This window comes from Lynx rufus, unplaced genomic scaffold, assembly GCF_022079265.1.
Source record: "Lynx rufus isolate CCGP_SWC_20201006 ecotype Redwood Valley unplaced genomic scaffold, mLynRuf1.p SCAF_4, whole genome shotgun sequence".
Classification (NCBI taxonomy): Eukaryota; Metazoa; Chordata; class Mammalia; order Carnivora; family Felidae; genus Lynx; species Lynx rufus.
This window is the reverse complement of record NW_025814856.1, coordinates 10,538,721-10,560,878: the sequence shown is the minus strand read 5'-3', so window position 1 is coordinate 10,560,878 and position 22,158 is coordinate 10,538,721. Positions and strand designations below refer to the sequence as shown.

Genomic DNA, 22,158 nt, shown 5'->3' with positions numbered 1-22,158 from the left:
AAATCCAGTCCCTCGGTCACTCTAGCCATGCTTCAAGGGCTTCACTGACACATCAGCATAAAGCATTCTATTGGACAGTGCTGATGAGGGTACTTCTAGAAAGAGGGGTCTGTACCTGGCTCCTGACCAGCTCTCCAAGGAAAGACCCTCATGTACAAGCAGGTGTGTGTCTAGATTCCTGTCTAGGCAGGCCCTGGGCAGCTCCCACCATCTCCCTCCTGGTTGTGACTCCAGACCCTGTAAGGTCAAGATCTCTAGGTGTGGCCTGGGCAAGATCCCTGGGATCCCTGTCTCAGATTCGTGGAAAAACAGCTCTAGGCTATGCTAGGGTGGATGTTTGAGATTCTGGACAGGGCACAGGAAGGGACTGGCTCCCTGAATGACCATCTGAAGTCTGAGGCCTGCCTCTCCAGCGCCTGGAATCTTCTCCAAGTTAACCACAGATTCCGCTGGTTCTTTGGGGGGGGGGGGGGGAGTCTCTGGCTCCAACCTCCAGATGAGGGTGGGACAAGTAGAGGGTGAATCATACAGCCTCAGGCTGGCCATGGCCCTTCTGTCTCCCCAGCCTTTGCCTGGCCTTTGGGGACCATGTCATGACGAATGCTGGTGAATCTCTCTGGGGACCTGCAACCTCAGAAATACATTCTCTTATCCCTGGGATGGGTCTGGCTGGCTAAAGCTTGCCTGTTGGTCATCCCCCTCTGTACTGTCTTGTCTCTAACATAACATCCTTTTCATTCATCCCGTGTGTCAGGCACTGATCTAGGCGCTGGGGAGTGAACAACACAGCCTTACTCTGGAGTTAACAGAACGGGCATAGAGAGCTAGGTGAGTGGCGACTCAGGAAAGGCTTCCCTAGCTGGGGGACACACTTCAGGGAGTGGGAAGCCGTAAGCAGGAAGGTTGGAGGTGGAAATAAGCCTAGGCTACTGGAGTAACAACGTGGGGATTAGTGGCTGCGAGAGAGGAGCCAGACGGCCAGGGGCTGTGAGGAGTTTGGATTCGGTTCTCAAGGGGAGTCAGGGAAGAGTTTTCAGCAGGGAGAAACATGGCTTGCATTTTGAAAAGCTCCCTGTTGTGGCCGGACAGTCCCACGCAGGAGTGCGAGCGGTGAGACAGCTGGGGGGCCATGCGCTGCCTCAGCACGGGCGGCCCGTGGGGCCCGACGGGAGCCAGGATCCCCAGCGCCCGACCCACCTCGGGCCCCCCCCCCCACTTCCAGGGTGGGAACAGTGCCCCTTGGGGTCGAGGAGATGGGCCGGAGGGGAAGGGGACCCTGCGACCTCGGAGCCTGGGGTGGAGGTCTGGGCCGAGGAGGCCTGCGGGCAGGATGAGGATGGTGTGTCCAGGGGGCGGTGGGTCTGGCGACGGTTGCCAGGGTGATGGGGAAAGGGCTGATGGTTGACCGGAACGGGTAGCGGTTGTCTGGGTGATTGGAGGGGCCCAGGCGAAGGCTGACGGGAGGCCTCGGACAGTTGCTGGGGCGACAGGTCCGCTGACGGTTGCCAGGGTAACAAGAAGGCGCCGTCTTCCGCCTCCTCGGCTGCAGGCGGGAGGGAGTCAGAGTCTGGGGGTGGGGGGGGGAATTCATCGCGGTGATTGGGCAGAGTCCTGGCTAGCGAGCCAATAGAGACTCGTGACTCGGCCGAAGCCAGCCTGAGCCAATCGGGGCGCGCCTTTCTCCCAGAGGCGGGGCTGGGCGCGCGCATCCTTTCCAGGCCAGAGAAGGGACCCGGAGGGTTTGGAGGGAGGCGGCCCGGCTGAGACCCCTACCAGGCTCGGCGACTCCCTTCCCCTGCTCCGAGCTCCCGGCTCCAGACCGCCTTCCATCATTCATTCATCAGTCAGTTGGTCGCTCAGCCATTCATTCATTCATTCATTCATTCATTCATTCACTCGTTCATGTGTCCTGCCACAGTCTCAAAGGCTTTGGCGGTACACCAGAGGAGGGGCAGGGGAGGCGGAGCCGGGCTCGAATGGAATAAGCAACGCGGGGGGGGGGGGCGGGGGGGGAGGACACGTGGGGAGTGGGAGGGAAGGCTCCCTGGAGGAAGCAGCCTTGGAGCTAACCCCTGCAAGGATGCGTTCCAACCCACGGAAGCCTCCACGCACAGCTGATTTAGTGTTCCTTGAGACTGGGAGGGAAGTTTGGGATGGGGGAAGACGTGGAAGCAGAGGACACAGGACTTGGATGTCCCGAGCACCCTTAAGCAGGAGTGAGGAGGGAAGAATGGGGACCCCAAGCTGTGAGCCTAGAGGAGATAAGTGGCACATTCAAATGGGGTAAGTTGAGGCAGGTTTGCTACAGGGACCACATAGAGTGAGCAGGGTTTGGAGAAACCAAAGGGGCAAAGCAACCATGGAGAGCCATTACCATCTCCTGGTCCCCTGACCAGACAAGGGGAAAGAAGGATGTTAGAACCCAAGCACAGATTCATGCAGACAGGGCCTTTGGTCAAGGGGTGCTACTAGCTGAGCTGACCCCACAGGCAGGGATGCAGGAGGATTAATACCCCATTCTCTCCTTTGGCTTCATCTTCTGCCAGTGCCTCCTATTGGCCAGACCCACCTGGAAGCCAGAGGACAAGGCCGTCCATTGATGCAGCCAGTAGAGGTCAGCCTCTGGGGGCACGGAGTGGAGTGGAGGAGGGGAAGAATGAAGGGAAGGGGCACGGGGAAAAGGGGGTGAGGGGGAGAAAGTCAGGAGCTTGGGGGTGGGGCAACGTGAAAGGAGCACTCACTGCAGATTCCTGTGAACTTCACTTTGTCGTGGAAGAGGGCTCAAGCTGTAGCCAAAGGAAGAGGTAATGAAAAGCCCTGGGGAGGCATTTCCCTTCTCTGAAACAGGAGGACAGAGAGGAGGACAAGCTTCAAGGGCCAGGGAGCCAAGGACAGGCAGGGGCCATCAGGACATCATGGTTCAGACCTGAGCAGGAGGAGATGGGGTCTGGAGGAAGGTTGTGCACACGGACGACTCCAGCGGTCTGAGCCCAGGGCCTGGGAGGCCAAGATGCCCAGCGATGTCCCACCCAGTGGAGGGTCCTACGACAGGGACACCGCCACCTCCAGAGCTGCAGGGCCGGCAGCTGCTCAATAGAAGTGAGTTTTGTTCTCTTCACTCTTTTCCATACTCAGTTCTCACCCCCCCATCTCCTCCTCCAAGAACCGCCGCCCCCCCCCAGCCCCCAGCCCGCATCCCTTCCTCTGGCGGAGCCCTGATCTAATGGGGGCAGTCTCAGAGCTGCCAATGGGCACATTCAAGTCCTACCTCCTGGCTCCTGCTCTGCACTGAAATGTGCTTGGTAGATTCATTCGATCGACTGATAGTTGTTTCACCTACTGTGGGCCAGGCTCTAGGCTAGACACTGGGGATTCAGCAGGGAGCAAGACGGACACCCACAGAGCTCAGAATCTGAGGGGGACCCAGGAGGGATCATGTGGTAGGCGGGGTGGGGGGGGAGGCCATGGGAGCCCAGAGGAGCTAGTGTGAGGCCCCAGGGACCACTCCCAGGGAGAAAGGAAGGCAGAGCTTCCACAGGGATCTCCTACAACCTCCGATCAGCTTCTCCCTGCTAAAACGCTCCAGTGGCGGCCACTGTGCTTGCAATGAAATCCCAGACCCTTGAGACTTGGCCCCCATCGTCTTCCTCGACCTCCCAGCTCTCGATCACTGTGTGCCCAGCATTCTGGCCCCCTCACCCTTCCGCCTCTGGGCCTTTGCACTCGCCCTTCCCTCTGCCTGGAACACCCTTCCTCCGGCCGTTTGCTGCTGTGTGGCTTCTTCTCCTCCTTCAGGTCTCAGCTGTAACGTCCCCTAACTCGGTGAGGCCTGTCCTGCCTGCCCCTGTCACTGAAATCTCTCCTCCCCCCTTGCCACAGTCCATGGTTCTTATTTGTTTGCCTTCTGGTTTCTTTTCTTCTATTTATTAACTTAAAAAAAATTTTTTTTAAGTTTATTTATTTTGAAAGAGTGAGAGAGAGAGCGTGAGCAGGGGAGGGGCAGAGAGAGAGGGAGAGAGAGAATCCAAAGCAGGCTCCGCGCTGTCAGCATGGAGCCCGATGCAAGGCTTGATCCCACGAACTGAGAGATCGTGACCTGAGCCGAAATCAAGAGCCTGTCTGTCTTTGACAGCTGTGCCTGTGGTTGGTTGTCAGTAAAATGTTTGTTGAACGACTGAATGTTTGTTGAATGAGTGAATGAAGGCGAGGAGAGCTGGAGGGGCAGAGTGAACGGAGCCTGCAGGGTATGAGAAAAGAGCTCCCAATGGTGGACGCAGCCCGTGCCAAGTAAGCTGAGGAGGGTGTCACTCTGGGCAGTGGGGAGCCATAGAGGGTTGGAGCATGAGAAGGCCCTAGGGAGGCAGTGGCCAAAAGAGCTGGTCGGGTCTGCGGCCGACAGCCCCTGGAGTCCTGCCTTCCCCCTCTTGCCCAGGGCCCACACCCAGCAGCCCTCACCCCTGCTGGCTCCCGTGGCCCGCTGTCTGGGCCTGAGGGCCCGGCCCCAGCTTTGGTGCAGAGGGCGGGACTGTGGTCCCTGGAGGAGAAGCTGAGGGCATGTTCTCAGGTTCCTGGTCATCGGCCTGGGCCCGGCAGCTGTGTCTTGGCCTGGGCCCAGGTCCTGTGTCCCGGGGGACTGAGCTCATTGAGGAGAAACGCAGTCCTGGGCCAAGGCAGCCATCAGGGGCAGGGGAGAGGGCTCGGGCTCACCCCCTATCTCCACCACATTGGGAACTGTGTGGAATCCCACTGTGAGGCTGTGGGAATGGTCGTTCCAGACTCTCCTGTCCCCCAAGGGTCCTGACACCTTGGGCTGGGCCTGCCACTGTGGCTGGAGGGCAGCAGGATCCTGGAGCCAGGACTCCGCATTCTACTTGCTGAGTCATGGGGACTTGACATGGGATTGACACCCAGTAGGGGCTCTGTAAATGTGTCTTTCTGTCTTTTGTCTCCACTGCCCCTCATGCTGGCCTCAGCCTGTGTTTTCACTACTTTTGCTCCCTTTCCTTCTCTGTTTGCTATGGACCAGAGGCCACTGGATCAGCAGAGTCACAGACTCTAGGCTTTCTGCCTAGCAAAAGGGGGGGGGGGTATCCAAGTTCCTTGGTTGCTCCTTCTGATGGGGAGCTCAGCACCTATTAGGACATCCATTCCAGCAAAAAAGTCCTTTCTCAGATGGGTCAGGGAAGCAGCTAGCCCACCTCGTGAAGCCCCTACCTTTGTCCCTGGACCCTCAAACCCTTTTCTGGACCCCCAGACTTCTAGAATGTACTTAAGAGGGTGGTCTGGGCCCCCAGTGGCAGCCCTTCTGGGTTGGCCATCCTAACACCTTCAGCTAATTCCTGAGTCACCAAACCCTTCCATGTCACCCTCTCTGTGCCCAGACCATGCTGTGTGATGCCTGGTTCCTGGGAAGCTCCCAGTCTAGGTGGGGATACAGAGCAGGGCATAGATACCCAACCCCTTGTGTGTGAGGCTGATACAGAGAGCAGGAGGGTGCTGGGATAACCCAGGGGGGCTCTGTCTGGGGGGCAGAGAGGGCTTCCTGGAGCTGAAACCTTGAAGAATAAAAGGAGTTCACCAGGCACAGGGATGGGGGGTTGGAAGGCACACGAGAAAGAGAGACCAGCATGGGCAAAGGGGTAGCATTGTGGGAAATAGCAGAGCATTCCCTATAACTGGAAGAAAATACATTTAAAAATTTTTTCTTAATGTTTATTTATTTTTGAAAGAGAGAGAGAGCATATGTGTGGGAGGGACAGAGAGAGAGGGAGACAGAGGATCTTAAGGGGGCTCTGTGCTGACAGCAGAGAGCCCGACGCGAGGCTCGAACCCACAAATTGTGAGATCATGAGAGAGATCTCACGTGAGAGAGAGAGAGAGACAGAGCATGAGCATGAGCAAGGGAGGAACAGAGAGAGGGAGACAGAATCTGAAGCAGGCTCCAGGCTCCGAGCTGTCAGCACAGAGCCCGACGCGGGGCTTGAACTCAGGAACAGTGAGATCATGACCTGAGCCGAAGTTGGACACTTAACCGACTGAGCCAGCCAGGCGCCTCAAGAAAATACATTTTTGAAGAGAACACTCCCTGTGAGTTCCTGCTTGGGGAGGAAGCAAAAGGGTCCTTGTAACCCGCTGGGTGTCCCAGCAGAGGGAAGAACCTGGGCAAAGGCCATGAGAGCGCAAGGCCTGCTGGGTGAGGAGGGACACTGAATCAGTGTGATGATGAGAGGGGAGGGGCTGCAGAGGGTAAGGCCAGTCTGAGGGCTTTGAAAGCAGGGCCCAGGGGCTTGGATTTCCTCCTGGGGTGATGGGCACAGGGACAGACTTGAGCTGCACCTGCCCTAGGGTCTATTGACTCAGTACACTCACTATGAGTCAGGCTGCGCTCTTTCTTGTACAACTTTTGTCCTTTTCTCTGCCCGATCCCCACCCCCACCCCTGGTACTCCTTGTGGCCTGGAGTCACTCAGGCCTGGGTTCTCGTATCATCTCTGGCCCCCAGGCTGCGGCCATTCACTTGTCACCCTCGGCCCTTCATGCTTCTTCTTTCTCACTAATAGCACTTCTCTGTCTCCTTCCCTCTTCCTCTTCCAGCATTTAAAAATTATTCAAGGTATTAATGGATGAATGGATAAGCAAAATAGGGGATAGCCATTCAATGGAGTCTTAGCCATAAGCAAGTGATGTACTGGTACATGCTCCATGGTGGCAGATGAACCTCAAAAAACGTTATGCTGAGTGGGCACCCGGGTGGCTCAGTAGGTTAAGCATCCGGCTTCGGGTCAGTTCATGATCTCGCGGTTTGTGAGTTCAAGCCCCGCGTCGGGCTCTGTGCTGACTGCTCAGAGCCTGGAGCCTGTTTTGGATTCTGTGTCTCCCTCTCTCGCTGTCCTTCCCCTGCTCATGCTCATGCTCTGTCTGTCTCTCTCAAATATAAAATTAAAAAAAAATTAAAAAAACCCCACACATTATGCTGAGTGAAAAAAACCAGACACAAAGGGCCCCACACTGTCTGATTCCATGTATATAAAATGTTTAGGCAAATCCATAGAGGCAGAAAGCCATTTGGTGGCTTCCAGGAGCTGGAGGAGGGGGCTGGGGAGTGGCTGCTCTAGGGGATGGGGTTTCCCTTTGGGGTGATAGAAATGTCTTGGATGGGGCACCTGGGTGGTTCAGTTGGTTGAGCGTCCAACTTCGGCTCAGGTCATGATCTCCTGATTCGTGGGTTCAAGCCCTGAGTCCAGCTCTGTGCTGACAGCTCGGAGCCTGGAGCCTTCTTCAGATTCTGTCTTTTTCTCTTTCTCTGCCCCTCCCCAGCTCACACACTCTCTCTCAAAAATAAATAAACATTAAAAAAATTTGTAATGGCAATTGGTTAATTTTATGTGAATTTTGTCTCAAGTTTTTCAAAAATCCTCAGAGGAAATCATAAATACGTGCCCAACCCAGCGGGTGAACATTTGGTGGGCACCAGGATAGTCACATCGTCTCAAAGTATCTCCCCACGTGCTACTGATATTTATTATGGGAGGAGGGGACGGGAAGAGAATAGTCCCTTGATAGTAGGGAAAGTTGGCCAACTTCACACAAGTGATCGAAGTGTAATACCCCCAGTGTTGGGAACTAATGTCAAGTACCTCCTAATCCGAGGCACTGGGGAGGACCAGCACCATCTCTGTGGTTCTGGACAAAGACATACTCCCTGGTTGGGAGGACTGAGCAGGCTAGCCCGCTGGAGGCCATTCTGAGAAATGAGTGGCCTCGATTCTCCCAAAATGTTAATATCACAAGAGACAGGGAAACGCTGAGGAACCGATCCAGATCAAGCAAATGTGGCAAAGCGTGGAAAGGGTGGGCGAATCCTGACAAAGGGCATGTGGAAATTATGCTATTCTGCATTTGACGTTATTTTATTTTATCTTATTTTATTTTATTTTATTTTTATTTTTATTTTTTTTGCATTTGACATTATTTTTAAATAAAAAGGTTAAAAGTTGCCTGAAGCTCTCTGGGCTGCTCTGGTGAAAATCTCCCACCGTGGCTTCTAGATGCTCAGCCCCTGTAGGTGACCCCTAGGCTCCACGGATTCAGCGCCTTATCCCCAACCCATCCCTCCTCCCTGCAGCCAAATTACCATGGGGGACAGCCTGGCCTCTTTCTCCTCCTCCTCATGGTGGCCCTTGTGACCCCTGGTCTGTCCACTCCTCCTCCTTTCTTTGCTTCCTCCTGTGGGTGCAAACCTGTGTCTCTGCTGCCATTTCCCTCTCTAGTTCAGACTTCCAGGCTGAGCTCCACTGGACCCTCCTTTGGGGAGCCCTCTCTGGGGGAGGAAGGTATACCCCAGCCCCTGGAACAAAGCCAGACATAAAGCCAGAGATTTATACCCACCTGTTGAATAAATGAATGAACAAATCAGTAACTATCCTCAAGCCGGGCCCTCACCAACCCCTCTGTGTGGCCCTCCCACACTCTGTCCCTCCCTCTGGCCCAGCTCTGAACCCCCAGAGCTGCTGGTGTCTGTGTCGGGCTTTTTCTTCCGTGGAATGAGGGCTCCTCCGGGGCTGAGCTTGGGGCCTTTCGGGGTCCCCATTATCGCCGCATGGACAGAGTGGGCTCCAGGGCGGCTTTGCAGCATGACTGATTTGGGAAAAGGCAGTTGATCAAATTGAGCAAGGCTGAGCAGCAGAGAAGCTGTGAGGGGAATGGGTGGGGCTGGGGGCTGGGGTGGACCTTTGGGGTTCACACAGGGTAGTAAGGAGGAAGAGGGGTGCTTTCCAGGAGAGCTGAGAGTAAGAAGATTGTGTGTGTGTGTGTGTGTGTGTGTGTGTGTGTGTGCGTGCGCGCACACATGCATGGGTCTCCTTCCTAATGTGTGTCTGAGGTCTGAGGCTGCAAATGCTGTCCCAGGCTCAAGGCCTGGCTGGGCGTGAGCTTTGGGTTTGTGTTTTATATCTTAAGTCCCCATGAAGCTCTGTGCATACGTCTGCAATGGGGAAGGGTGGTTGTGTGCGCGTGAGATTCTTAGGACGTGCCTGGCCTCAGTTTTGGAGGATCTGTGGATCTGTGTTTGTGCCCTGGCTCTGTGTGCGTCCCTGGGCTCTGAGTGTGTGTTGGGAGCGTGGGTGTTCACGAAGCTGGTGTGTCTGTCAGTGTGGGTTCAGCCCACGCCTCACCGCATGGCTGGCCAGAATTTCCAAGGATCTGCGGGTCCCTGGCTGTGTGGGTGGAGGGTGGGCAGGGACCCCGGGAGGCCGGGCTGGGGTGGGGGTAGGGGGGCGGGGGAGCGCAGGGCCGGCCCCGGGGCGGGGCGAGCCGCCCAGGGCTGGGGGCGGGGCGGCCCGGCAGCCTCACTTTGGCGAAGTTGGCGGCGCGGAGGCTGGCCCGGGACGCGCCCGGAGCCCAGGGAAGAAGGGAGGAGGGAGGAGGGAGGGTCGCGGCCGGCCGCCATGGGGCCGGGGACCCGGGGCCGCCGCCGCCGCCGTCGCCCGATGTCGGCGCCGCCACCGCTGCCGCCCGTGCGGGCGCTGCCCCTGTTGCTACTGCTCGCGGGGCCCGGGGCTGCAGGTGAGGGGCTGGGACCTGGTGGTCGGGACTGGGTGGGTGGGTTGGGGGAGGGTAAGAGCGGAGTTTAAGGACCCCGGAGTCTGGGGCTGGAGGGCTGGCCTCGGAGCCAAGGACCAGAGCAGGGGCTGTGAGCACAGGAGTCCGGGGGCTACGTGCCAATCCCGGGGGGGCAGGGACTCAATGGGGGGGGTGGGCAGGGCTCCAGAGGTCCGCAGAATACGGGCCCGGGAGCGATCAGAGTGGGGGGGGGTGAAGGGACCCAGGAATCAGGGGCTGGGAGCTTGAGGTGCAGGGATCAGGGACGCGAGATCGGGGGGATCAAGGGTCTGGAGCACGCTCCCAATGCACGCCCGTCCGGAGTCCTGGGAAGGTCACGAACTGGAGCCTCAGGACCCCCAGGCTGGGGACCCCTCGCACAAAAGCCCCCCCTACACACCCAGGGCCGGCCAGGCGGGGCGGGCGACGGGGAGGGGGGCGCGAAGTTCTCGGAGCTCTGAACTCGGGGAAAACTTCTCAGGCCGGAGCGCGGCAAGACCCGGAGCTGGAGTCGGAGCTGGAGCCACAGCGGCGCCCGCGCCCCTTTCCCCGCCCGCGGCCCCGCTCCCTCCCCTGGCCGCCGGGACCTGGCGGCCCCGGGACCCCGCCCCCGCAAGGGGAGGGAAAAGGAGGGCGGGGGGCGCGAGCCCACGTGCTCCGCTCCAGCGGCCCAGTCCCCGCAGCCCGAGCCCCTCCCCAGCCGGCCCGGGCCCCCTGCCCCTCCCCCTCCCCGCTCTCCCTTCCCCCGCTCGGGACAATGGCCGCGCCGTCTAGACACCCCCTCCCCCCCGGCCGGCCTCGCGCTTTCTTTGCCAAACAAAGCGGGACGGGCGGCGGGGCCTGGGCGGGGGCTGCGGGGGCGCACACCCCCAAGGGAGGCCTGGCCGGCGGAAGAGGGACGCGGGCCGAGCGGCCGGGGTCCGGGGTCCCGGGGAGCCGCGGCGGGGCTCAGCTCCGGGAGGGAAGGGCCTCTACCGCCCAGCCGGGTGCCCAACCGGGCAGGATCGGGCAGGAGCTGCCGCCCCCGCGGGGCCAGCGCGCACACACATGGCCTGTCACACACTCGCAGGCACACACACAGCCCTGGGTCACACATACAGAGATGTAGACGTGCGCACACACACGACATCCGCAGACGTGGATACGCAGCTCACACACTGACATACAAACTCCTGCAATCACCCATGTTCGTAGGTACCGTGGATCACCAGCCCCGGGCCTTGCACACGTCGCCTGCACACATTGAGCACATGTAGACACGGATCCAAGATATGCCCACACCCAGTTTATACATACAGACAGACAGTCACATCCAACCCATACACAGACCCACCTGAGGATCCACAGGTCACACACAGGCGCACAGCTGTATACCCAGATAACTGGTTCGCATGCAGGGACCCACAACAGATCCAGCCTGCACATACATGCACAGGCATCTGGACACCCATGGACTTGAAGCACACACACATGTGGCTCATCATGTGGCCCCTTGGGTGAGTTCACAAACACCCACCGGCCCCTGTCTGGGTGATAGTGTCCTGTCTCTGCTTGTCCCCTGAGGAAGGGGACACAGGCCATGTTGTCCTATTCTCCAGCTCACCTTGTTCTGTCTCTCCCTCTGTCTTTGTCATCTCTGTCTCCTCTCTGAGGCAGCCTGCTTCTAGTTTCCTTTTTTGTGTCTGTCTGTCTTTCTCTGTCTCCCTCCATCTCTCCTCTCTTTCCATCTATCTGTGACTCGTTCATGTGCACGTGCGCGCGCGCACACACACACACACACACACACACACACACACACAGAGGCCCCACACCTGCCGTCACACACAACTCTCCACTAGCTCACACCCAGCCACACCCCAGACCAGTCTGGCGGGACAGTTAGACTGCCACACCTCAGAGGGACATAGCCCTCAGGGATGGGGACGCTGGACAGGGCAGCACATGTCTAGTGCCAGCCGCCCCTCCCTTCAAACCACACCCTGTCCCTGCAACACCCAGTGTCGGCTGTGCAAGGGGTACCTGCCTTGGCCCCTCTCACCAGAGCCCTGTTCAGGTCTGCCCAGCTGGAGTAGATGTCCAACATCGGGGAAAGTAAGAACCATGGCCCCAGGTCTCCTTACCCTGCCCTCTCCATTACCCTGGGATCTGGGCACACAGCCCCAGACCTCCCTTTAACACTCAGCACCCTCACTTCCTGCCTTTGCACCCCCCATTCTGGCAGCTTCCTGAGTCCCCACATCTGGCACGAGTCAGCACCTCCTCCTGCCCGCCCCTGCCTTGTGGTTCCCAGGGCTTGAGCGGGCAGGGACAGCTGCAGCCCCAACAGCTGGGGCTGGGGCGGGGGGCCGTGGGAACTGTGGATGGGGGGGCTCCATGCCCCACAGAGACACCCCCAGCCCGTGGCAGCTGTTGCCTGGGGGAGGGAAAGATGGGCTGTGTCACTCTGAGCTGGGGTTTCTTGGGTGCCTGGCTGACCCCCCACTTTCCTTCGCCTCCCTCCCCCCACCACAGCCCCCCCTTGCCTGGACGGAAGCCCGTGTATGAATGGAGGTCGCTGCACCCAGCTGCCCTCCCGGGAGGCTGCCTGCCTGTGAGTGCCTGGCTCCGAGCCATCAGTGGGTCCTGTGTGGGGAGGTAGTCTGTCTTCTTCTCTGGCCTCTGTGTCCACCATGGGTGTCTCTACCATTTCCTACTTGTGTATGGCTTGGGTAACCTCTTTGTTTCCCCACTGGAATCGAGCAGGGTTAAGAACTGAGTAAGGTTAAGAGCAAGGGCTCTGCAGGCCGCCTGGCCTGGGTTCAAATCCCACATCGTGTTGCTCACTGCCTGGGACTCAAACCCTTTAAGCTTCAGTGCCCTTGTCTGGAAAACAGGCACACTAACACCTGCTTCACAGAGTTGTTGGCCGCCTGAGGTCACACGTAAAGCCTCTGATGGAGGTAGTTATTATTCAATTAACAGATCTTCAGGGACCAATCACAGTGGCTTGGCAGTACAGGGTACCCCAGCTGGATCCTCCCATATATCAACATTTAGTGGTGGGGGCACAGTGGTGGTCATGGGGGTGCCATGACCTTGGGTTAGTCACTTCTCTCTGAATCTCACTGCATCTGTGAAATAGGGGTGCTTCTTCGTGGCTTGTGACCATGAAGGATTTCAAGAATTCGGTTGTTGGATCATACAAGGCAAGGCAGAGGGCTGGGAGGAGCAGAGCAGGGGCTGGGAAAGAACTGAGCAGAGGGAGACAGAGCTCAGTTTGAATTCTGGGCTCCGGGAGGGGCACCTGGGTGGCTCAGTCTGTTAAGCCTCTGACTTTGGCTTAGGTCAGGACCTCCAGGTTCATGAGTTCAAGCCCTCATCGGGCTTGGTGCTGACAGCTCAGAGTCTGGAGCCTGCCTGCTTGGCATTCTGTGTCTCCCCGTCTCTCTCTCTCTCTCTCTCTCTCTCTCCCTCCTCCTCCTCCTCCTCCTCCTCCCCCACTCGCTTTCTCTCTTTTGTTCTCTCTCGAAAATAAATAAACATCAAAAAATTGAATTATGGACCCGGGGATACCCTGAGCAGGTGTTTTGAGCTCCCTGAACCTCAGCTTTTGCATCTGGAAAATGGGGCGGTACTTCCTTCTTTATGAGGTTGATTTTGATGTGATGAACTCAGCATAGTTTCAGCCTACAGTAAATGCTCCATAAATAATAATGATGATGGGAGGGGCTCAGGAAATAGGTGCCATAGAGGGCAACGTCTCAAGGTTATGGGGGAAATGCTTGATTCCTTTTATAATATCATCATTAGTAATAGCCCGTCACCTAGTAGCCATTATTGATTCATTAACGGATTCATTTATTCAAGAACATGTGTTGCCAGGCTCAAGCTGGGTGGTTCTGGGGTGACTTTAGATCCAGGAGAGCCCCTTTGAAGTTACACACGTACTTTGACTGGAGCCCCACTTGGGCTCACCCAGGTGGGGGCTCAGCGTGGCTGAGCGGGTTCCTCGGGTTGGGAGTCTGCCATGGTGGGACGTGAGGGAAAAAGTGACCTTATCTGGAGCCACACACCTGGGAGGCGGAGCCGCGGAGCTGAGCGCCTGCGCAGTGGAGCTCCGCACCTGGAATACTGCCGACAGGTGAATGCTGCCGCGGCTGCCCTGCCCCTCAACAGGTGAATCACCGGCTCGCGCGGCCGCCCGGAGCCCGGACTACCCGGGATGGAGCGGGCTCTCCCCGGAGGTGGACCGTGGGAACCACTCCCCACGGCCCCCCAGTCTCTTTCAAGATTCTAAATACTCGTATCTTTTCAGGGACGCCCCCATCTGTCACCCCTCCACGGATCCCCCAAACCTCTTCCTCGAAGTAGCCTCTCAAGCCCTGATGTCTGTTTCCTAGCCCTCGCCGCACCCCCTTCCCTTCCCCTCCCGCCGACCCCCAACCAAGTCTCCTCTTCCCCCCCCCCCCCCCGCCTTGGTTTCCCCCAAAGCCCAGTCAGTGGGGCGGGGCGCGGGCGGAGGCTGGAACCGGCCCGACCGGTCGGCAGGGGAGCGGGGCGCAGAGCGTGGGAACCCGCCCGGGGCGTCGGGAGGGGGCCCGCGCGGCCGCGCCCTGCTTGGCGGTGGGACCCGCAATCCCGGGAGCCCGGCGCGGCGCGCCCCCTCTCGGCTTGCAGTCGTGACCGACGTCCTTGCCCTGAGGGTCTTTGGGGAGGGGTCTGGGAGCCGGGCCCTCCCGTCTTGACACCATCGGCACCCCTGCCCTGCCCTGGCCTGTTTCACTGGGGGCCAGGGTGGGGGGAATCTTGTGGGTGACGCTAGGGACTGAGTCAGCTGCCTGAGGCTAGCCCCAAGCGACTGGGACAAGCCAGAGGGAGGGACTGCGCGAGGGGTGGGCAGCGTCGGGGGCGGGGTCTGGGCCTTCTCACCATTCCAACCTTCCCCTCCCCACTCCCCCCACCCCCCCATCCCGTCCCCCTGCCCCTCCTATCCCCGCTTCTCCCCTCCCCCCTCCCCCGCCTGTGTCTCTCTGGAGGTTTCCGGTCTCAAGACCAACCGCCTTATTTCCCTCCTACTCAAGGTTGCCTTGGTCGGTTTGGGGAAGGGGCTGCGGGCTGAAGGACTCTATCCCAGTAAGAGGGCGCCAGAACTGGTGTCTACCTCCCCCTCCCAATGGCAGGAAGGGTCGAATGTGCCTCCAGGAAAGGCCAGGAGGATGTGGGAGAGTTACGGTCTGTCCACACAGAGCTGTGGCTGTGAACTGCCTTGTGGCTTAGGGTCTGAATGTTCGCTAGGCCAGTATGTCCAACTGTGTATGTTTCTGCGTGTGTGTGTGTGTGTGTGTGTGTGTGCGCGCCTGAGAGGTTGTCTTCTGGAGTCTGAGACCTTGTGTTTCTCTCCGCCTGGAAGGCTCTTCCTCACACAGTACCTTCTGCAGTCTGAAAATATCCTTCTTGCCTTCCCTCTTCACTCATCTCCCTTATCCTGTGTCTTAGTTTCCTGGCTGCCATAACAAACCACCGAAAAGCTGGGTGGTTTGAAACAACAGGAATTTATTCTCACAGTTTTGGAGGCCAGAAGTCTGAAATCGAGGTGTTGGCAGCCAGTGTCCCCAGTGGCTTTGCAAGAGAGTCCTTGCTGGCCTCCTCCACCTTCTAGTGGTTTCAGGTGCTCCTTGGCTAGTGGGTGCAACACTCATATCTGCTTCTGTCTTCAAATGGCCTTTAGCGCTTCCTCCCCAATCTCCCTCTGCCAATGGATTTAAGGCCCATTTAGAAAATCCGGGATGATCTCATCTTGATGTCTGTCACTTAGTTACATCCGCAAAGACTCTTTTTTCCAAATAAGGTCAGAGTCACATGCTGTGGGACATGGGCATTTCTTTTCTGGGGCCGTCGCTCAAAGCCCACTAAACTCTTGGTGGCCCTCCCCACCCCATGCCGGCATGTTATATAATTCATTATTTGTGTGTCTTCTCTTTGCCCAACTTGGCTGTGAGGATAAGGGGTGGGGGGGCGACTTTTCTTGTGTTCGCGACCGCATTCCTTTTGCTAAGAACATAGTAGGTACTCAGTGAATATTTGTTGCACGGATGGATGAGGGTGCCTGTTCGTTGGGCTGTGTGCTTGCGTGTGTGTTTTTTTTTTTAACGTTTATTTATTTTTGAGAGGGAGAGAGAGCGCGTGCGCGCTCACGTGAGCGCACGAGCAGGGGAGGGGCAGAGAGGGGAAGAGAGAGAATCCCAAGTAGGCTCTGCGGTCAGCACAGCCAGATGCAGGGCTCTATCTCACTAAGCATGAGATCACGACCTGAGCCGAAATCCACAGTCGATGCTTAACCGGCTGAGCGGCCCAGGCGCCCCTGCTTGGTGTTTCTGCCGGTCCTGTGTGTGTCTGTGTCTGGGCTTCTCCTGCCCCATACCACCCTAGTACTGCCCGGTACTAAGCTGTCTCTGCCCACAGGTGCCCTCCAGGATGGGTGGGCGAGCGGTGCCAGCTGGAGGACCCCTGCCATTCGGGCCCCTGTGCTGGCCGTGGTGTCTGCCAGAGCTCGGTGGTGGCAGGCGCTGCCCGGTTCTCCTGCCGCTGCCCCCGTGGCTTCCGGGGTAAGGGACGGTCTGGGGGAGGGGAGCCCAAGGCAGGCGAGGATGTGCATGGCCCAAGCTCACCCTCTCCTGGTCCCTCTAGGTCCCGACTGCTCCCTGCCGGACCCCTGCCTCAGCAGCCCCTGTGCCCATGGTGCCCGCTGCTCCGTGGGGCCCGATGGCCGCTACCTCTGCTCCTGCCCTCCTGGCTACCAGGGCCGCAGCTGCCGAAGCGATGTGGATGAGTGCCGGGTGGGAGGGCCATGCCGCCACGGTGGCACCTGCCTCAACACGCCTGGTTCCTTCCGCTGCCAGTGCCCAGCTGGCTACACGGGGCCACTGTGTGAGAACGCCGCAGTGCCCTGCGCCCCCTCGCCGTGCCGGAACGGGGGCACATGTAGACAGAGTGGCGACCTCACCTACGACTGTGCCTGCCTTCCTGGTGAGGGAGCTGCTCCCTGGGGAGGGCAGCAGGAGTGGACAGACAGCAGGCCAGCCTGGCACTGACCATCTTTGCCTTCTCTTCCTCTGCTAGGGTTCGAGGGCCAGAACTGTGAAGTGAATGTGGATGACTGTCCAGGGCACCGCTGTCTAAATGGGGGCACGTGTGTGGATGGCGTCAACACCTACAACTGCCAGTGCCCTCCTGAGTGGACAGGTGAGCCCCAGGGCCGAGAATAGCCAGGTGGCAGACCTTGGGTGTGCCTGCAGCCCGGTGGCTGGACTGGTGTATCTGTGTGCCACAGGCCAATTCTGCACGGAGGACGTGGATGAATGCCAGCTGCAGCCCAATGCTTGCCACAACGGGGGCACCTGTTTCAACACACTGGGTGGCCACAGCTGTGTGTGTGTCAACGGCTGGACAGGCGAGAGCTGCAGTCAGAATATCGATGACTGTGCCACGGCCGTGTGCTTCCATGGGGCCACCTGCCATGACCGCGTGGCCTCGTTCTACTGTGCCTGCCCCATGGGCAAGACTGGTGAGTGGCTGTTTGCCTTGCAGGCAGCAGGGAGCCAATGATGGTTCCACGGTGGGGGAAAGGATGGAGTCTGACTTGAGCGTTAGGATGATTAGGTTGGAGGCCAGCTATGGGGTGCAGGGTGAGCCTGGAAAAGGCTGGCCCACAGTCCGGGGCAGTAGCCATGGGAATGGAGAGCTATCCCGTGACCGAGGAGAGGGGACCTTTGCAAGTGGCAAAGGGTCAGGGAAGGTGTTTGGGAGGGGGACTTGGGTGTGGAGGGCAGGGCATGTCAGGGAGAGGCTACTGTAGAAGCCAAGGCTTGAGGGTATAGAATCAGAAAAGGAGTCAACAAATTTTAAAACAATATGTGGGTGTTTCCAACTCATTTGCGAACGGTTCAGGAAAAAGATACATAGAGCTTACGGTAGTTGAAGCTAGGTGGTGGATGTATGAATTAGCTCTTCAGTACGTTTGGAAGTTTTCGTTATAAATGATCGGGAAAAATAGCCTACTGAATACCCTGCAGGTTAATAGAAACAAAGCACAAACCAATATGTGGGGGATGTGGGACCTTTGGGCAGAGCTGGAGGGTCCGCCCTTGAACTCTGCCTGTTCCTTTCCAGGGCTTCTGTGTCATCTGGATGACGCCTGTGTCAGCAACCCCTGTCACGAGGATGCTATCTGTGACACGAACCCGGTGAACGGACGGGCCATCTGCACCTGTCCACCAGGCTTCACCGGTGGGGCATGTGACCAGGATGTGGATGAGTGCTCCATTGGTGAGGGGGGCGCAGTCTGAGAGTTGGGAGGGAGGGGAGAGGCAGGTCCTTAGCCACCCCCACTCACACTGGCGGTGCCTGCTCTTGTAGGCGCCAACCCGTGTGAGCACCTGGGCCGGTGTGTGAACACACAGGGCTCATTCCTGTGCCAGTGTGGCCGTGGGTACACAGGCCCGCGCTGCGAGACCGACGTCAACGAGTGCCTATCGGGGCCCTGCCGCAACCAGGCCACATGCCTCGACCGCATAGGCCAGTTCACCTGCATCTGCATGGCAGGTGCGTGGGGGGTGTTGTGGTGGGGGCGGAGCCTGAGGCTGGGGGTGAGCGAGGGAAGCCTGCAGACAGCAAGGAGCACCCCCCCCACACACAGTGACACTGGGTCTGCAATGGGACCCTGAGAGACTGAAGCCTGGAAGGAGGTGGAGGCTGGGCCAGAGCAGAATCTTTGTGCAAGGCTAGGGGTGTGGTCACATGGAGTCCTTAGAACCTCAGATGGGCTGGGAGTGGAGTCTGTGCCATAGGATCCACTGGAGGGTGGGGATGAAATGAGGGCGGGACCAGGGGGTGAGATGAGGGCGGGACCAGGGGCTGGTGTGGGCCCAGGTGGAGCCTGCAGACAGTCTGGGTGGGATTGAGGCCGGGCCCAAGGCTGTGGTGGGTCCTGGGCTGGTGGCTGAGGACCCCGCATAGTCTAAGGACTGCAAAGGGAAGAGGGCGGTCTGAAGGCAAGGCCCATGTGGGGTCTCATCATCCTCGGATCGGTTGGAGCCTCAGCTGGGTGAGGGTCCACCATAAGGCCAAAAGCTGAATCTAAGGTTGGGCTGGGGGTCAAGGCCAAGCAAGGCTCAGGGGAACTGTCTAGAGTGGGAGAGGGAACATCTTCCCACTTGCTCTCCCTTTAGGCCAGAGGCTAACCCCCACCGCCCTAATCCCCCTCCTTCACTCCCTAGGCTTTACAGGCACCTATTGTGAGGTGGACGTGGATGAGTGTCAGAGCAGCCCGTGTGTTAATGGCGGGGTCTGCAAGGACAGAGTCAACGGCTTCAGCTGCACCTGCCCCTCGGGTGAGGACCCTGGCCAGGGAGCCTGAAAAAGACAGGTCCCTGCAGAGGCAAAGGCTGTAGGATGGGAGCCTGTAAGACCATGTTAGTGGGCAGCTATCGTAACAGAAACCACATGCTATGAACACCATTGAAGTCAATTTATTGTTTTATTTTTACAAAAGTTTTATACTTTTTAGAAAATGTTTATTTATTTTTGAAAGAGAGAGAGTGTGAGTAGGGAAGGGGCAGAGAGAGAGAGGGAGATACAGAATCCAAAGCAGGCTCCAGGCTCCGAGCTGTCAGCGCAGAACCCAACGCGGGGCTGGAACTCACGAACCACGAGATCAGGACGTGAGCTGAAGATCAACGCTTAACCGACTGAGTCACCCAGGCGCCCCTGAAATTAATTTAAAACTAAGTGAACAGTCATCCCACCCGAACAAGGCAGGGTTGGCAACGGGTGACTTCTCTGACCCGGCCTGGGCCTCTGCCCGTCCCATTCCCTACCCTAAGGCTTCAGCGGGGCCATGTGTCAGCTGGATGTGGATGAGTGCGCCAGCACACCTTGCCGGAATGGAGCCAAATGTGTGGACCAGCCCGATGGCTACGAATGTCGCTGCGCAGAGGGTGAGAGAAGGCCATTGATAGGCCAGCAAGAGTCTGGGGGCGGGGCAAGGGAGAGAGAGAAAGCAAATAACAGCCTTGGGGAAAATTTGGGGGCGGGGCTGCAGCAAGGCAGGACCTCAGTAGAGCCAATGACAGAGCCAGGGAGTGGAGCCAATGATGGACTTTAGCAATGGTAAGGCTAGGGTTGGGGCCAATGGGTCTGGCAGATACTTGGTGCTAAAAGGTAGAGGGGGCGTGTCGCCCCCAAACTCCTCTATCCCCAGGCACTTCCCGTGTGTCCCCATTTCCAGTCCAGAGCGGAGAGTGAGGCGGAACAGGGCTGGTAGTGTAAGGACTGGAGGCAGGGTACAGCGAGGGATGGGATTTATCTGAGGAAGTGTCTTGGCCAGGGGCGTGTCCTGGAGCCCGTCTCTGCAGGGAGTTAGGGGCGGAGCCTGAATTGAGCCCACCTCCTGCTGGTTAGCTGGGCAGGGCGTGAGGTAGAGGTGGGCCAGGATTGGGCCGGAGCCACGGCTGCGGGCAGGACCTTGGCAAGTGGGTGGAGCCTGATCCTCTGGTTCCCGCCCCCCCCCCCCCCCCCCCCCCGCCCAGGTTTCGAAGGCACTCTGTGTGAGCGCAACGTGGATGACTGTTCCCCGGACCCGTGCCACCACGGGCGCTGTGTGGATGGCATCGCCAGCTTCTCCTGCGCCTGTGCCCCGGGATACACAGGCACACGCTGTGAGAGCCAGGTGGACGAGTGCCGCAGCCATCCCTGCCGACACGGAGGCAAATGTCTAGACTTGGTGGACAAGTATCTCTGCCGCTGCCCTCCTGGCACCACAGGTGGGGCTGGAGGCGGGGCTGGGGCAGAAACCGTACATCTGGAGGGGCACAGAGGGTTTGGGAACGGTGCCCCTGGTGGGGCTCAGTGGTGGCCAGCCCTGCCATGTTCCCCTTCCCCAGGAGTGAACTGCGAGGTGAACATTGATGATTGTGCCAGCAACCCCTGCACCTTTGGAGTCTGCCGGGATGGCATCAACCGCTATGACTGTGTCTGCCAGCCTGGCTTCACAGGTGGGCAAGTGGCTGCCATGGGAAGGGGGTCTTTTTTTTTAATATACGATTTTTAAAACTGTTTTACTTATTTTTGAGAGAGAGAGAGAGAGAGAGAGAGAGAGAGAGAGAGGCAGAGCATGAGTGAGGGAGGGGCAGAGAGAGAGGGAGACACGGAATCCGAAGCAGGCTCTCCAGGCTCTGAGCTGTCAGCACAGAACCCTATGTGGGGCTTGAACCCACCAACCTAGAGATCATGACCTGAGCTGAAGTCGGACACTTAACTGACTGAGCCACCCAGAAAGGGGGTCTTTTTGGGGCAAAGGTGAAATCACCCTATTTTTTTGCTGAGTTTGCCCTTCTCTTTGCATATGCTTGTCCAATGAGATTGTCCACACTTAGTCCTGAGGCTTTGCTCTCTCATTGGCCTGAGGTTGTCCCCATATCAGCTCAGCGTTATCCTGGAACTTAGACGAGGGTGTTCGGACTCAGGGATGGGCGTGTTTCTTCATGGGGCCAAAGTAATCCTTGGTGAAAATGAAGGTGACTTCATTTAAGTTTGGGGATGAGTATGATCTGGGGCAAGGCAGCTCTAGGTTGAGGAGGTGGCTGCCCTAGTTTGTACAAGAGCTCGTGCACTGTGAAAATGAGATTGTCTTTGCTCAAGGATGTGGCCACGCTAAATGGGGCAAGGTTGTTTTCCCCGTTGGCACCATCGTCCTTGTCCTGGGATGAAGTTGCCTTCGTGCTCTCCAGGGCCCCTTTGCAACGTGGAGATCAACGAGTGTGCGTCCAGCCCGTGCGGTGATGGAGGCTCCTGTGTGGATGGGGAAAATGGCTTCCGCTGCCTCTGCCCACCTGGCTCCCTGCCCCCGCTCTGCCTTCCCACGAGCCATCCCTGTGCCCAAGAACCCTGCAGTCACGGTGTCTGCCACGATGCGCCCGGAGGGTGAGGCCTCTCCCCATCCCCTGGTCCCCTGCCGCCTCCCTGCCCACAGGCATTCCCTGACTGCCTTTCCTTCCAGGTTCCGCTGCCTGTGTGAGCCTGGCTGGAGTGGCCCCCGGTGCAGCCAGAGCCTTGCTCGAGACGCCTGTGAATCCCAGCCCTGCCGGTCTGGTGGCACCTGCACCAGTGATGGCATCGGCTTCCACTGTACCTGTCCCCCTGGTGTCCAGGGTGTGTGTCCCCCATGTTCCCACCCCAGGCTCTCCCTCCCCCCTTCTTCCTTCTCATTTCCTTCCTGCTGCACTCTCCCTCCTTTACGTTTGCCTTTTTTTTTTTCCTTTTCCTCTCCCCCACCCCCAGGACCTTTGGAGGTGGGTATCAAGGTGGGGACCCTGGGGGGAGATGGGGACAAGGAATCTCTCATGAGTATCTCACTCTGCCTGCCCCCCACAGGCCGTCAGTGTGAGCTGCCATCGCCCTGTACTCCAAACCCCTGTGAGCATGGGGGTCACTGTGAGTCTGCCCCTGGCCAGCTGCCTGTCTGCTCCTGCCCTCCTGGTTGGCAAGGTATACCACCTACTTCCTCCTCCTCCTCCTCCTCCTC

General features: G+C 58.4%; 1 protein-coding gene across 1 annotated transcript in view; it reads left to right on the top strand.

Moving 5' to 3' along the window:
* The first annotated feature begins 9,445 nt into the window (after positions 1 to 9,445).
* NOTCH3 (notch receptor 3) overlaps positions 9,446 to 22,158 on the top strand; it is a 35,627-nt gene continuing 22,914 nt past the window's right edge. Inside the window, exons 1-14 of the mRNA XM_047094589.1 lie at positions 9,446 to 9,563; positions 16,052 to 16,183; positions 16,266 to 16,604; positions 16,698 to 16,820; positions 16,909 to 17,142; positions 17,748 to 17,903; positions 17,994 to 18,179; positions 18,854 to 18,967; positions 19,460 to 19,573; positions 20,165 to 20,398; positions 20,519 to 20,629; positions 21,365 to 21,557; positions 21,634 to 21,785; positions 22,008 to 22,121. Coding sequence (XP_046950545.1) covers positions 9,446 to 9,563; positions 16,052 to 16,183; positions 16,266 to 16,604; positions 16,698 to 16,820; positions 16,909 to 17,142; positions 17,748 to 17,903; positions 17,994 to 18,179; positions 18,854 to 18,967; positions 19,460 to 19,573; positions 20,165 to 20,398; positions 20,519 to 20,629; positions 21,365 to 21,557; positions 21,634 to 21,785; positions 22,008 to 22,121 — 2,320 coding nt within the window. The remainder of the gene's footprint in view (positions 9,564 to 16,051; positions 16,184 to 16,265; positions 16,605 to 16,697; positions 16,821 to 16,908; positions 17,143 to 17,747; positions 17,904 to 17,993; positions 18,180 to 18,853; positions 18,968 to 19,459; positions 19,574 to 20,164; positions 20,399 to 20,518; positions 20,630 to 21,364; positions 21,558 to 21,633; positions 21,786 to 22,007; positions 22,122 to 22,158) is intronic.